Consider the following 15796-nt stretch of genomic DNA (forward strand, 5'->3'; position numbering starts at 1 on the left):
ATGAGAATTCCAGGTAATTCTGTGTGGTCCAGGACTATACTTTGAGAAACACGGATGTTGGGTCCATGCTGTAAATTCCACGGCAGTTCTTCAGCCACATCCGTAAATCTTCAAGTACTGCTGACCGTGGAAACTCCGCAGCAAGGTAGATTCCCAGGACAGTGCTTGGCACAGAGCGTGTGTGGAGTGTGTATGTGCCGAGTGGACGCTGTCACATAACAAGCATCATTGCCTCATGTATAGAGGATGGTGGCTCTTTCAGCCGCCCGCCTCCAGCAGGTCCACACACAAAGCCTCTGTTTGGACAAATAACAACTGTTGGCCCAGATCCTCTGTGAAATCATAGCTAAGTGGAAGGCAAGGGAGGGGCCGAGCAAGAGGTCTAAGTGTGGTCCATGTCGTATGTAGAGAAGAGGGCACCCGTGATGATGGAAGCTCTGGCGTAGCAGGATGGGGGATCAGAGCTACAGCTCGGTCAGAGCGGCATGAATAGCAGGGCTAGGCATGCTCCTGCAGACTTTTCTGTTATGCGTTTGTCTTAATCCTCGCCTCCTCTTTCAGCACTTGTAGACCTATCCATGACAGGGTGAAGTAAGTCAGGAAGAGAAAGACAGGTATCATATATTAATGCATATATGTGGAATCTAGAAAAATGGTACAGATGGACTTATTTGGAGGGGAGAGATAGAGACGCAGGTGCAGAGAACAGATGTGGACCCAGAGGGGAGGGGGATGAGTTGGGAGACTGGGATTGACATATGTTCTGCCATGTGTGTAACAGAGAACTAGCGGAACGTGCGCTATAGCACCGGGAGCTCAGTTCAGTGCTCGGTGATGGCCTAGAGGGCTGGGTGGGTGGGGAGGGCGTCCTGGAGGGCGGGCTTGTATGTATACATACAGCTGAATATACATGTTCACTTACATTGTACAGCAGAAACTAACACAACATCGTGAAGCAACTATACCCCAATAAAAAAAAAGTTAAATATATCGCATCTGCCATTTAAAAAAGGAATGTGGCCCCATGGCCGAACAAATGAACCCGTTAACTATTTGATGACTTGAGTTAGGAGCCTCTTCGCCTTCCTCCTGACGACCCTCCTGTGTAATGAGGATTCAGGAGGGAGGGGGCATGACCTCTATGGAGGAGGAGAAAGAGCAAAGCCTGGACCCTTGTGGTTGAGGGTGTTGTGGTCTCTTCCTGGGACGCGTCTCACCTCTCCTCCTTGTCCCCTCTGTGCCACTGTGAACACGTACCAGTTATTTTCCTCCATGGAGTTAGCACATCTTGTATACAATGGCCTCGCAGGATGGGAACAGTAGTACCATCCACATCACGGGACAAAGGTCCTTGCCCAGGAACTCAGTCAACATTTCTGGATTGAGAATTTGTCAGAGTAATTTCATTTTAAGTTATTTTTGGTAGTGCCTTGACAAAATAATTCCAGTATGCCCTAGCTTGATTGTCCCTTGCTTGCTGTGATTTGATGATCTGCTCATGAGTGAAATGAAGGAGCAGGAATGTTATTTAGAAGACAGACTTTCCACCAGGCTGAGCTCCCTCTGCCATAACTGCCTTCCTCAAATGACCAGACTGCAAAGTGCTAACACTAGTGTTTGTTCTTTTAGCCCTTACCACGTGTACTGTTCTGGGCTCTGGGGAGAGCAAAGGAAAGTCCCTGCCTGTGGAATTGACATTCTCCTGGAGAATGTCAGAACAAAGTGGAGGAAAACATGCTGTTGCTGATTAATATTTTTGGTAGTGATGAATTTTTTGAGCCTTCTGCTAAGCCTTAAGATTTTTTAAGCTGATCCAGGGGAAATGGTCCTGGTTTCTGAGTTAGTACTGAACCTCTTTATTCCTCTTGTCATTGTTTTCCAATTTCGGGAAAGCCTTTATTATGATCCTAATAGGGACCCAGTTCCAAACATTTATCCCCTGGAGAAGGAAATGGCAACCCACTCCAGTATTCTTGCCTGGAGAATCCCATGGACAGAGGAGCCTGGCGGGCTACAGTCCATGAAGTCGCAAAGAGTTGAACACGACTGAGTGACTATCAGTCACTCCCTCCCAACATTTAAAAGAGAAAGCTAAAAACCGAAAAATCCCTTTTTGGCATCCAGTGGTGAAACTGTAGAATTGGGCTAAAATTCATTCGAGATGAAGCAGCAGCAGTTGAGCAGTGTCAAGTTTAATTTATATAATATTCATAATAGTTATTCAGGACCATAGATACCCTTAAAAAACTTAATTGATTTTGTGTTTTGCTTTGAACTTTCAGAGAATTTCTTGGGCAGGGGTGGATGAAGCTGGATAAAAATGAAAGAACACCTTACATTATGAAAACCAGCCAACACTTCAACGATGTGAGTAACCATAACAATGAAACCTTGGGCGGGAGTGTTATAGGAAGATGAGTAACAGGGTCTTCAGACTCCTTCTCTGATGGAATGTTAAAAAATAAGCTTAAATCTCTCCTATGAGTTCACAGTGATGTGATAACTTCCAGTTACCTTTCAGTGCTAAGAGGTTCACTTTGATGGTACACACATCCCATGAATGCTTAGTGATGCATAGGTGTTGTTGTTCAGTTGCTGAGTTGTGTCCAACTCTTCGTGACCTCATGAACTATACCCCTCTAGGCTCCTCTGTCCTCCACTATCTCCCAGAATTTGCTCAAATTCATGTCCACTGAGTCAGCGATGCCATCCAGCCATCACCTCCTCTCTCACCCTCTTCTCTTCCTGCCCTCAATCTTTCCCAGCATCAGGGTCCTTTCCGATGAATCAGCTCTTTACATCAAGTGGCCAAAGTACTGGAGCTTCAGCTTCAGCATCAGTCTTTCGAATGAATATTTAGGGTTGATTTCCTTTAGGATTGACTGGTTTCATCTCTTTGCAACCCAAGGGGCTCTCAAGCATAGGTTGTTGCTATTATTTTTATGATGGTCATCATTGCTTCATGGTCGTAGATCGACTAATTCTGACTGTACTTTGTCACAGGCCCCTGGTGGTGCTGGTGATAGTAAGGCTGGTTTGGTACAGCTCTTCTTCATTATTACTGAACATTCAGTCCTAGTACATTCCAGGGTGGGAAGGGACCTCTTTGAGCATAATTACAGCGCTTCTGAGGCTGTGTGCAGTGATAACCAGCTGTCGGTTCGTCTCCTCTACTCTTCCGCGGCAGTAAGATGGAGTTGCTTTTATACCTTCCAACTACCTGTTGGTGCTATTCTAATGGTCTTAGTCCTGTGGAAGAACCACAGATGCTGGAGTATCTTCAGGCCTATGCAGGCAAAGGGAAGGCTACCGTTTCAATTCTACTGCACTATAGTAAAAGGGATAATGGTAATTAAAAAAAAAAAGACTGCCAGGGACCCTGTAGGTAAATTAGTAAATGATTCAGAATCAAAATACAAAACAGTGCAAATTCTCAGTACAGTTTTTCTGTTTTCTGAGGGTACATGCATATTAGATGTTATCACGTAATAAGCATCAATGCAGCTGCTTCCTAAAGGATAGGACACATGACCCGTTTGGATCACTCTCGGAGAAACAGAGGCCCTGCTGTGGACCATAAGCCTGTTTTGTTGTTGTTGTTGTCTGTGTTGTACATACACTTGGGATATAATGCCTCTCAAATCAGAGGTTCAGACTGTGGGTCCCAGATTGTGGGTCCCAGGCTCCAGACCCACAAGTCTCTACTTGAAGCCTCTTGATTGGCCGCTGTGTCCAGATTGTAGGTGGAACTCATCACCAGCCCTTCCCAGACCTGCCAAGCCCGCCTTTTCATCTTACTCTCTGTTCTTGGTCATGGGTAATGGCCCTGCCAGCCGCTCACTCACTCAGCCTTCAGGTGTTCCTCACCCTGTTCACCCCTCAGGATACCAGTGAGCCCTAAGTCTACCCATGTCTCAGACCCTTCTTTCCCCTCCTTTCCCATGGCCATAACCTTGATTTGGCCTTTCATTCTCTTCTCCATGAGCTCCTAACTCACCAGTCCCCACCCCCACGCCATCTCGCTGCCACCCAACCCTTTCTTCACACAGTGTCACAGAAATAACTTCTCTCTAAAGCCCATCAAATTATAATCCTGTCTGTGATGACATTTTGTCCATGGCCTTTCCTCTTGTCTTCTTGCTACGGCTGCAGCCTCTCAGCCTGGCCTGCAGGAGCCCGCCCGCCTGTCCTTGTCTCTCACGGTCCCCCGAGCTCCTCACACAGCTGTCCGGCCAGTTGCCCACGCTGCCACACCTTCCCTCTCTGTCCCTTCGCAGATGCTTGGATGGGAGGCTGCGGCTCCTCCCACTCCTTCAGGGTTCAGGGCGGGAGTGACCTGTTGCCAGAAGCCAGCATCTGCCCTGCGCTGCCTCCAATTCTCAGGCTCCCCGCACCCCCACCCTTAGCTTTGCATCTCACTGTGTGATATTTACTTGATTCTGTCTGACTTCTGCTCACCCTCCCATCTACAGGCCTAACCAGGCTCACCACCCTAACGTCAGGGAGACTGATTTATTTGTTTTTCCTGTTCCCACAACCTAAAAGAATAATTTATCTAATGAATATGCGCCTGTGGAGGCCCTGTGACCTAAGATGCTCATGTGTGTGCTCAGTCATGTCTCTGACTCTGCAACCCCAAGGACTGTAGCCCACCAGGCTCCTCTGTCCATGGGATCTCTCAGGCAAGAGTACTGGAGTGGGGTGCCATTCCCCTCTCCAGGGGATTCTCCCAACCCAGGATTAAACCAGCATCTTCTGCTTTGGCAGATGGATTTTTTTTTTTTTTAATTTCACTGAGCCACCTGGGAAGCCCATGACCTAAAATACCTATGGAATTATCAAAGAATGGGTGTACTCATCAGATTTAGTGTATGGATAGGAGATTATGGATCTTATATTCCCTTTGTTAGTTATCAATCTTATTCTATCCTTTTCCTTTCCATTTTCTAAGTCTTAAGCTTCTTAAGCTGCCTCTTTTTTCTCTTGACTTTAACTTATAGGTGATTCCCTAATTGCTCAGTTGGTAAAGAATCCGCCTGCAATGCAGGAGACCCTGGTTTGATTCCTGGGTTGGGAAGATCCACTGGAGAAGGGATAGGCTTTCTTGGGCTTCCCTTGTGGCTCAGCTGGTAAAGAATCTACCTGTAATGCGGGAGACCTGGGTTCGATCCCTGGGGTGGGAAAATCCCCTGGAGAAGGGAAAGGCTACCCACTCCAGTATTCTGGCCTGGAGAATTCCATGGACTTTATAGTCCATGGGGTCGCAAAGAGTCAGACACAACTGAGCGACTTGCACTTAACTAATAGAGTTATAGCACTTAGCTTTGAAACTGTAGGTCCCTTTCACTGCTGGTGGGAAAAAAAATCAGCAAGAAGGTGAAAATGTTCTCTTCCCCTGCACAAAGCGTTTCTGGTTTGAGAGTTGGTAGGTTGGAATTTTATTTGATTGGAGGGAAATGTGTTTTCTTTCTCTGTGATGGCTGAGGCTTTCTAGGGTGACTATCCCTACGTTGTTGGGACCCAGGGAACATGGGGAGAGGCTCCAAGAAGTGAAACCTCTGATCTGCAAAGGCTGCCATTCCTCAGGGGAATAGCTCATCCTGTGCCTTTCTTTCAATAATTTTTGGAAATGACTTCATCAAAATTACTGATTAACAAAATCACCTCTTCCCCCATCAAGATGATCCCAAACAACTCCTTTCTTCACTCTCAGAATGAGCGTGATTATTGTTAATAATGTTATTATTACAGACTCTAGTCTCTTCAGAATCTGGTTGATATCTACAACGGACCATGTCCCGAAGGAGAAATTGCAAATATGTACTTGTCAGTTCACTGAGGGCAAATTCTGTTGTACCTCCTCCTGAGGAAAATATGCATTAATAAGCACTCATACATTAATACATTTCATTGAATAAGACTCCGTTAAGCCACTCAGAAAAAAAGACAGACCATGATCTCGCATCCCTTGACACTCACTTTCCCGACGTTTCTGTAGGTGATTCAGGTATTGTGCCTGCATGAACGGCTTTGGCTCTTAGCTGGCCTTTCTTGGCTTTTCCATTGTCTCAGATGAGTAACCTGGTGGCCTCCCAGATCATGAATTACGCGGATGTCACCTCCCGAGCCAACACAATCGAGAAGTGGGTGGCGGTGGCGGACATCTGCCGGTGCCTGCACAACTACAACGGCGTGCTGGAAATCACCTCAGCCTTAAACAGAAGTGCCATCTACCGGCTGAAGAAGACCTGGGCCAAGGTGTCCAAGCAGGTGAGCGCCAGCGGGCGACACCTCCCGCTGCCACGAGGAGGAGAGTCTGGGAGACCAGAGCCAAGATAAATATTACTGATTAGGAAATAATTAGCTGACATGAGCAGCTCCTTTGGCAAAGAAAGGTGCCAACATGGGTGATTACTGTGTTCTTACCACTTAATTGATACCTCTCATGCGTGTTTCCAAATGGTTAATTTAGCGGGAAAAACACAAACCAAAATATTCATTATAACATATTTGGGGACATCTTCAGACACTGTGGTTGACAATTAGGAGCTGTTCACTGAATTATTTAGGGAGGGCACATTGACTCCGGGTGAGCACAGTGATGTCTCTGCATCCATTGTTTGTCCCTCAAAGTAACGGTACAAGTACCTTAGAACCAAAGACCGGGGACCGAGGGCCTCTGTGTTCGCCTTTTTATCTGTCATTCTTGTAGTCAAGTTGTTACATAATGACATGGATGTGAAGGGATATAACTTTCTTAATTTTCTTTTAATTGGACTCAGCTTGTTCATGCTTTTTGCTTTCATTCAGATAACTTGAAGATTCAAGTGACATCACCATTTTCCTCCTGGTCTTTGCCATGGTGTCTGTGGATGTTGGGTGTTGGGGAGGGCTTCTCTGGGCTCATGGGAGGCTGTGTGCCCCCACTGGTTTCCTGTTGGGTACAAGCCACTGTGAATTGCCTGTGCCTGGTGTTCAGATGGCAAGCCTACCCCGTCAGGAACACGGCCTGGTTACTGTACCCAGGGAGCTTGGCTGATCTCACCTCCGCTCTCACTGGCACTGCTGATTCTCTGAGATGGGGTGTGTATCACCTCTACTACAGGCTGCCCTTCCCCTTGCTGATCGCTGAAGGGCAGGCTAACTCTTCTTTACTATTAATAAATAACTCGTTTGACCCTCTCAAAGGGTGTTGGGGGAATTTTCTAGGCCCCTCTGTGTTCTGTGGGTACCAGTGGCTAGGAGTGTCTTGCCAGGGCCTCTCTGCATATCCTTCTTCCACAGACCACTATGCCCGCCTCATTGTGGTCGCCTAGCATTGGTGAGGGGCGTCTGCAGGGCGCCCACCTCCAGGGTTTCAGGCAGGAAGTAGAGCATATATTCTGTGACATTTCCTCAAAACTAACTGGTTTCTGTTGCTCCTGAGAGTTCAAGCCCCTCTTAGAGACACTTAGTTCTTACTCTATTCTATCTTCTTTTCTCTCTCCAAGCCTTTTAAATTCCTCCCTGTGTAGCAAGAAACCAAGCCTAAGCCAAATCTTTTATTCCTTTCCCCACCATTCCTTAGTAAAAATGGAGTGTTTTGAGAATCCCAAATTGGGCCCCTAGAACTAGCGGACGCTTCTATGAAAAAAGCCTTGCAAATAGTATCCACAGCTTTTATAAAAACTTAAAAAAAATTTTTAATGTTGAGATCTTTGTAGGTTCATATGCAGTTGTAAGAAATGGTAGAAATCCCCTCCACCCTCCACCCAGTGTCCCCCAGTGGTTACATCTTGTGTAACTACAGACAGTATCACAAGCGCAAAATTAACCATTGGTACCATCCACCAGCCTTATTCAGACTTCGTCTGTTCCACCTGTACTCGCGTGTATGTGTACATGTGTGTGTTAAGTTTTATGTACCTTTATTACAGGGGTAGATTCACTACAGTCAAGAGATTGAACAGTTCTATCACCAGGATACCTCCTGTCACCCTTTTATAGCCACAGCCACCTTCCTCCCTCTCGCTCCCTAACTCCTGGCAACCACAGATCTGTTTTCCATCTCTATAATTTTGTCATTTCAAAAATGTTATATAAATGAGTCATATAGTATATGACGTTTTGAGATTGCCTTTTTTTTTTTCAGTGTAACTCCTTTGCGATCTGTTCAAGTTGTTACACGTATCAGTACTTAGTTCCTTATTTGGTTTAACCTTTCACCCCTTAAAGAACATCTGGGTTGTTTTTAGTTTTAGCTATTACAAATGAAGCTGCTGTGAATATTCATGTATAGGTTTTGTGTGACTATAATGTTTCATTTCTCTAGGATAAATGCCATAGGGTGCAGTCGCTAGATCATACGGTAATTGTGCATTAAATTTCTCAAGAAACTGCCAGACTCTTTTCTAGAGAGGTTGTACCATTTTACATTCCTCTCAAGAACGTATGAATGAACCAGTTTCTCTGTATTCTTGTCAGCACTTGGTGGTGTCACTATTTTTAATGTTAGCCATTTTGATATTTCATCGTTGTTTTAATTTGCATTTCCTAACAGCTAATAATGGTAAACATCTTTTCACGTGCTTGTTTGCATCTTCAGCAAAATGTCTGTTCATGTCTTCAGGTCAGTTTTTAATTAGGTTCTTTTCATCAGTCCTTCCATTAAATCAGTCAATTTGAGGAGAATTGACATTTTTACTATATTGACTCTTCCATTCCATAAACACAGTATTTCTTACTACTCTTTAGATTTTCTTTGAATTCTTAAATCAACATTTTAAAATGTTCAACATATAAGTCCCGTATATGTTTCATTAGATTTATGCCTAAATATTTCATTTTCATTGGAGATATTTTAAATGTAATTGTCCATTGGAGAAGACTCTTGAAAGTCCCTTGGACTGCAAGGAGATCCAACCAGTCCATTCTGAAGGAGATCAACCCTGGGATTGCTTTGGAAGGAATGATACTAAGGCTGAAACTCCAGTACTTTGGCCACCTCATGCGAAGAGTTGACTCATTGGAAAAGATTTTGACGCTGGGAGGGATTGGGGGCAGGAGGAAAAGGGGACGACGGAGGATGAGATGGCTGGATGGCGTCACTGACTCGATGGACGCGACTCTGAGTGAACTCCGAGAGTTGGTGATGGACAGGGAGGCCTGGTGTGCTGTGATTCATGGGGTCACAAAGAGTCGGACACGACTGAGCGACTGAACTGAACTGAACTGAGTATATACAAATGTAATTTATTTTCCTCTGTTCTTATATCTATAATGTTGCTGAACTCACTGTTAGTCCTTGGGACTTTTCTATAGATTCCATGGGATTTTCTATATAGGCAGTTATGTCAGTTGTTTATTTTTCAATTTATATGCCTTTTATTTCCTTTTCTTGCCTTCTTGCTCTGGCTAGACTTTCCAATGCTATGTTGAATATGATAGTAAGAAAGAACATTCTTTCCTGTTCTCGACCTTGGGGTGAAAGCTTTCAGTTTTTCACCATTAAGGACAACGTTAACTGTATGTTTTTTGTAAATGCTTTTTTATAAAGTTGAGGAAGCTACCCTCTCTTCCTAGTTTTTGAGAGATTTTATGATAAATGGGTATTGGAATACTATTTTTAAAATAGACTTCAAATAGCTATATCAGAATCCAAAACCTGGACATTGATGCCTTTGTCATGGCTGGGTCACCTCATGCGAAGAGTTGACTCATTGGAAAAGACTCTGATGCTGGGAGGGATTGAGGGCAGGAGGAGAAGGGGACAACCGAGGATGAGATGGCTGGATGGCATCACTGACTCGATGGACGTGAATCTGAGTGAACTCTGGGAGTTGGTGATGGACAGGGAGGCCTGGTGTGCTGCGATTCATGGGGTCACAAAGAGTTGGACATGACTGAGTGACTGAACTGAACTGAACTGAACTGAAGGCAGCAGTTGCCTCAGCCATTGGGCACTGGATGCAAAGAGCCTATTCCCTTGTCATACATGCCACTCTTCATCAGGGTCAGCAGGTCACTCCTCTGCCTATTCTTTTCCGCATTCTGTTTCTTTTTCCCTCTGAAGTTGGCGCCTTGTTAAATCTTCTTTAGGCCTTCACTGTGGTTAACTTAAGCAATCTTCATGTCTTTGGCAGGATGCAAGGTTAGGAATAACTGAACTGACTATGGAATAGAGGTGATAAGGCTAATGTTAAAATTATTTTTTAAAATTAGAATATTACTGCAGCCTACCAGGCTCCTCCATCCATGGGATTTTCCAGGAAGAGTACTGGAGTGGGGTGCCATCGCCTTCTCTGATATTACCCGTAGAGACATTAAATAGAATTTACCGTTTCAGTCACATATATAGATCACGCAAAGCAGCTTTCTTGTGAATAATGGGCTGTCCTCGAGGACCCAGTGCTTCAGACCTGCCATAAGCAGGGCCTTATTGCAGAAATGCCCTGCTTCGGACACTTTTGTTAATATCACCAGCTGTGTAGCTGTCTTTTCTGCAGAACTGAGTCTAGTCTGGGAGACATCCAAAAGGCCCAGTAGAATGTGTTCTTTGAGGCCCACCAAATTTGGTCTGTGGCTGTAGAACAGTTATTTCTGCAGCTTCTTTGAGGGAAGGTCAGCCAGGGACCAGGCAGGAGGCCTGCCCAACCTCCGCCACCCTCCACCCCTGTTCAAGCCATGCTGGCTGTCTTTTCCCAGAGCCCTCGGGAACCAGGATGGGAAGGTAGCCCTTGGAGTCACACTGGAAGCTCTCATGGTGCCTTGAAACTCCTCTCTAGACTGAGACAGAGTTGTCTGAGGAGCCTCACCATCAGCTTCATTCCAAATGCTTCTCCCAGCCAAGCTGCCTGGATGTGGGTAATACCGGGAGTGAGTCTTTAACTCCAAGGGTTACCCTACCATTCTCCATTACTCTAGAAGAAAGTCTAGACCAAGGTCATCAGCAACTTTATTTCTTGGTAAATATTAATTATTATTTTCTAATAAATTGATGAAGATGAACACAAAGGATTTGGACTAGAGGGTATTGACCAGTCTGCAGCCAAGCAGTATAATATGTGCTTGGATGACTTAGAAATTAACAGTCAGAAAGATTCATCAGGAAAATCCCCTGACACAGGACCTCTCTTTAAGACCCCTATTTGGTATGTTCTTTTCAGGTCTTTAAGTTCCTGTGTTTCCTGTGCATTACGATTTTTCTTTTCTATACATTTTCTCTCTTGTAAATGTATATAAAAAATGAGTTAGTATTGTCACATGTTCTTTTTTAACAAATGAAATTTAAGTACATCTCCATGCTTTGAAAATCATATCATGTCATCGTACCTGCCACTGTAGAAGAGAATTGAGCAACTTTCAGTAACTCACCACCTTATCAAACCATAGGGGTATTTTCATGACATACTAAGTTATTTGTTTCCTTCTAGACAAAAGCTCTAATGGACAAGCTTCAGAAGACTGTTTCGTCTGAAGGAAGATTTAAAAACCTCAGAGAAACCCTTAAAAAGTATGTCTATTTTGTTAAATTATTCATAATTCAGAAGTATATTTATATAATTTTTATAGTATACAAATAATGGCCTACCTCATACTTTGCTTTGAAAAGAAAATCAAATGGGACACAGCTTCCATCAGCAGGTGTTTTTCTGATTTTCCTTTGCATTTGGAATACCACGCATATAGTAAGTGTCTTATGGATATATTCATGGTGTGCAGAGCATTCCAAATAAGAAGAAAATGTCACCACAGTAAATCTTACTATATTTTACTATAAAAAGTTTCTTTATTTGGTATTTTCTAATCTAAATACAGTGATTTCCTGCGATTCTTTATTTGAATATTCCAGTCCCTATTGCTTTTGTTTTTTATTTTGGCTTTTTATTGCTGGATCATTTTCTTATTCTTCAGACACACAGAGAGCGGGAGGGAGAACAGAGTATATCCTCCTGCAATTTGTTTTCTTATGACCTGCCACATGGACTTCACTTACTCTGGAAAATTTTGTCCTGTGATGCCATGACTGAAATAAAGACTTAAAGTAACAACGATAGTATAAGAACTATTTACTGAAGACTGAATAAATGATAGCCTCTATCCTAAGTGCTTGATGTGTTTTATTTAAGCCTCATGGAAAACTAGAGATAAAAGTTTCATTGTCTCCATTTTACAGACAGGAAACTGCAGTTCAGAGAGTTTGCCCACCACCACTTAGGAAGTAGGCAAGTGGGGACTCAAACTCAGTTCCCCCTGGATTAAAAGGCCGTATTCTCAACCTCTAGACTCTGAGAATGCACCTGCCAAACAAAGAAGGTCGCAGGTGTGATATTAAGTCTCTACCTTCTAAAACATTTAAATACTAACTAAAACAGAAAACAAGTTTTACAAGCTCTAATCACATTGATTTTTCCACCCACTTCTTCAAGGTTGAACGTTTGCACTTTAATGAGATGAGGGCATGGGGTTTTCCTACCTGCTTTTACATCTCTAACGGTGTGGCCATTTGACAAGCACTGCAGGCAAATGCCACAAGCAAGCCCCATTAGCAAATGTTTTGTATTTGTCTCTAAGACATCCTGTTGTTTGAGCTGTAAGTTTGTATCATGCTCTATTGTAAGATGAAATTAAACCTCTGCATATCATGAGCATGTTTCTGAATGTGGAATTAACAGACTTTTATTTTTCAGGAGGGGCGCGCAGAGCTACTTCCTGTTGAAATGGGGGAGGTGGGTGGACACCTGTGTGAATGAGCTTCCGAACAGTGCCTCTTGGTCTTTCAGCTGTAATCCCCCTGCTGTTCCTTATCTGGGGATGTACCTGACAGACCTGGCGTTTATTGAAGAAGGAACACCAAACTTTACTGAGGAAGGCCTCGTCAATTTCTCCAAGATGAGAATGGTGGGTTTGAGTTTCATGTAAGCAGCCTGTCTTGGAGACCTCAGTGGCTTATAGAGAAGGGGCGATGTCATGGAAGAGTGACCATTGGCTTTTTCATCTTGACCTTTTTAGCCAACACTGGGTCTGATACCTGATGTTGGGTGATTCAGGAGATTTTCGCAGTCCTCTTTCAGCTGGAAGTCTAGACAAAGAGGGTGAGGAATAAAGCGCCAGGGATGACTTTCTGAGATTGAACAGTGACAGACAGATGCTGAAGGCTTCTTGTTGGACAGCTGGGTTCTGAGCACGTAGAAGCGAGGAGCCCATGGATACTAGTGCCCCATGCTTGCCACCTGAGGATGCCCCGTGCCAGCTGTTTTCCTGATTGGGAATTCAGTATCTTCTTGCTGTTAGGGTTTCCTGTGGCTCATTGAAGGCAAAAAAGCCCTAAGTCTAGGTCATGATGGAGCTGGGGTCCAGATACCTCGTTGGATGGAGTAAGGGACTAACTGCTCTGGGACAGGCTCCCAGAACACTGCCGCAACCTAGGGCAGTGCTCATGCTTTGCTTCTGTTGTTCCTCCATCAGATATCACACATCATCAGAGAGATACGCCAGTTCCAGCAGACTTCCTATCGAATCGATCATCAGCCAAAGGTAATCTTGTATGGTTGTCAGGGAACGTAAAGAAGAAAAAAGTGGAAGTTAGTTAATTGGAAACAGCAGTAGAGTAGACCAATAATACCAAAAGCTAACTCAAAGAAAAGACCAAAAAGACAGACAAACCTTTGGTAACTCTGATTAAGAAAAACAAGAAGGAGAGCAAAAAGAATATCAATTCATGATCAAATTCTATTTTATATCCAGCATTTCTTGTGAAGCTGTCCACACCACCACTACCACCCCTGGTCTAAGCTACCAGTGTCTGGTACCTGGTATACTGAATGCAAATCCATTCTACAAATTTATAGCCAAATAGGACTCTCTGAAACACACAGTGGGAGTTATTTGCCCCTTGCATAAAATATTTTATTGGCTTATCTTTGCTCTTAGGCTAAGGAAAGGAAAAAATTTTGATATATCCTAGAAATCTTGCATTATGAGTGGTCCCTACTCATCTTTCAAGGTTCATCTCATGTCTTTATCCCCTTCTTCTCTCCATCCCAACAATAACTGATGTTTATTACCTTTTTCTTTCTTCCTTTTCTTCCTTTCCTTTTTTCATTTTGTAATAGATTTTATTTTTTAGAATCATTTTAGCTTTACAGAAAAATTGAAATGGTAAGAGAGAAGATTTCCATTTAACACACAGTTCATCATCCCTCTTATTTCATGGAACTTGACATACTTATTATGAAACTCATAAGAAAGTTTTGATAGGCAAAAAAAAAAGATAAGAATTTTTTGAAAAATAAGGAGTAAGGGGGAGTCTTCCCTACTAGATACAGACACTAACACTGCAGTGGATTGAAGACTGTCTTGGCAGAGGAACACAAACTCAGTGGAGTAGGGTAAAGTCCAGATGCAGATTTTGTCTATGTGAAAATTTAATATGGGGTAAAGGAGACATTTAAAGAAAGTGACAGAAAAAAAACTGATCATTATGTCAATGAAATAGGGATTTTGGTTCTCCATCTTATACTATTCAAAAAATAAATTCCAGATGAATTCACTACCTTATTATAAAAAGAAACATTATGTTATTTTAATGAAATAATATAGGACAAAATATTCATGATCTTTGGATTTGAAAGACTTTCTTAAACACAGAATGCGAAAGCTATAGAAGATGAGATTGATAAAGTTTGCTGAATCAAAATCTAAAACTTCTATTTGACAAAGGGCAATTGTCTAAAAAGTCAGAGTACAAGCAGTAGGCTGGGAGACAATGTTTGTAACATAAAAAACAAAGATACAGAATAAAATTATTCCTATAAATTAAAAAAAGTATTTCTATAAATCTACAAGAAAAATCATAAACAACACAATATTGACAAAGCTATAAACAGGTGATTCACAGAAGAAGAAAGAAAAATGTCCAATACATATTTGGAGAATGCTCAACTTCATTAATAAGAAAAATACAAATTACAAAGCATCATTATCAGCTATCAGATAGACAAATTTTTAAAATATTGTTAACAGCAAACATTGGTTAGGATATGGGATAACAGATACTCTCATGTACTATAGGCACAACAGTTGTAAAAATTAATATACCAAGTAACCAGAATGCTTATCCATTGCTGGTGAGAGTAACATGGTACAACCTCTTTGGAAAAGTGCATCCTTTGGAGGTTTCTGAAAATGTTAAATATGCATATTTAACTTAAATACCTTATGACCCAGGTATTTATCCAAGGGGGAAGTGAAAACATGCTCACAAAAAGTCTCACATAAAATGTTTATAGCATTTCTTAATAATAGCCAAAAATTGGAAACAGCCCAGGTGTCCATAAATAGATGAATGGATAAACAAATTGTGGTATATCTATACAGTGGACCCACTACTCAGTAGTAGAAGATGGCAACCAGTGAGACACACCACAACACAAATGAATCTCAGCACATTACGCAGAGTAAAAGAAATCAGACTCAAGAGTACCTACTGTGTGATCCACTTACATGAAGTTCTAGAGCAGACAGAACTAACACATGGCGATAGAAATCAGAGCAGCGATTGCTTCTGGCAGTAGGTTGATGGGGAAGCTGCATGAGGGAACTTTCTGGGTGATGAAATTATTCTCTAGCATGCTACATATGTAGCCTGATTGTTATTGTTTATTCACTAAGTCATGTCCAACTCTTTGCAACCTCGTGGACTATAGCCCTCCAGGTTCCTCCATCCATGGGATTTCCCAAGGAAAAATACTGGAGTGGGTTGCTATTTCCTTCTCCAGATATATAAGTTACATGGGTATTTACTTTTGTCAAAACT

The 15796-nt window shown here is 42.7% G+C and overlaps 1 protein-coding gene across 1 annotated transcript in view; it reads left to right on the forward strand.

The window, feature by feature from the left end:
• RASGRF2 (Ras protein specific guanine nucleotide releasing factor 2) overlaps positions 1-15796 on the forward strand; it is a 256645-nt gene that overhangs the window by 235555 nt on the left and 5294 nt on the right. Inside the window, exons 22-26 of the mRNA XM_027970489.3 lie at positions 2283-2367; positions 6073-6270; positions 11412-11491; positions 12762-12879; positions 13447-13515. Of these exons, the coding sequence (XP_027826290.2) occupies positions 2283-2367; positions 6073-6270; positions 11412-11491; positions 12762-12879; positions 13447-13515 (550 nt within the window). The remainder of the gene's footprint in view (positions 1-2282; positions 2368-6072; positions 6271-11411; positions 11492-12761; positions 12880-13446; positions 13516-15796) is intronic.

Source organism: Ovis aries, chromosome 5 (assembly GCF_016772045.2).
Source record: "Ovis aries strain OAR_USU_Benz2616 breed Rambouillet chromosome 5, ARS-UI_Ramb_v3.0, whole genome shotgun sequence".
NCBI classification, from domain to species: domain Eukaryota; kingdom Metazoa; phylum Chordata; class Mammalia; order Artiodactyla; family Bovidae; genus Ovis; species Ovis aries.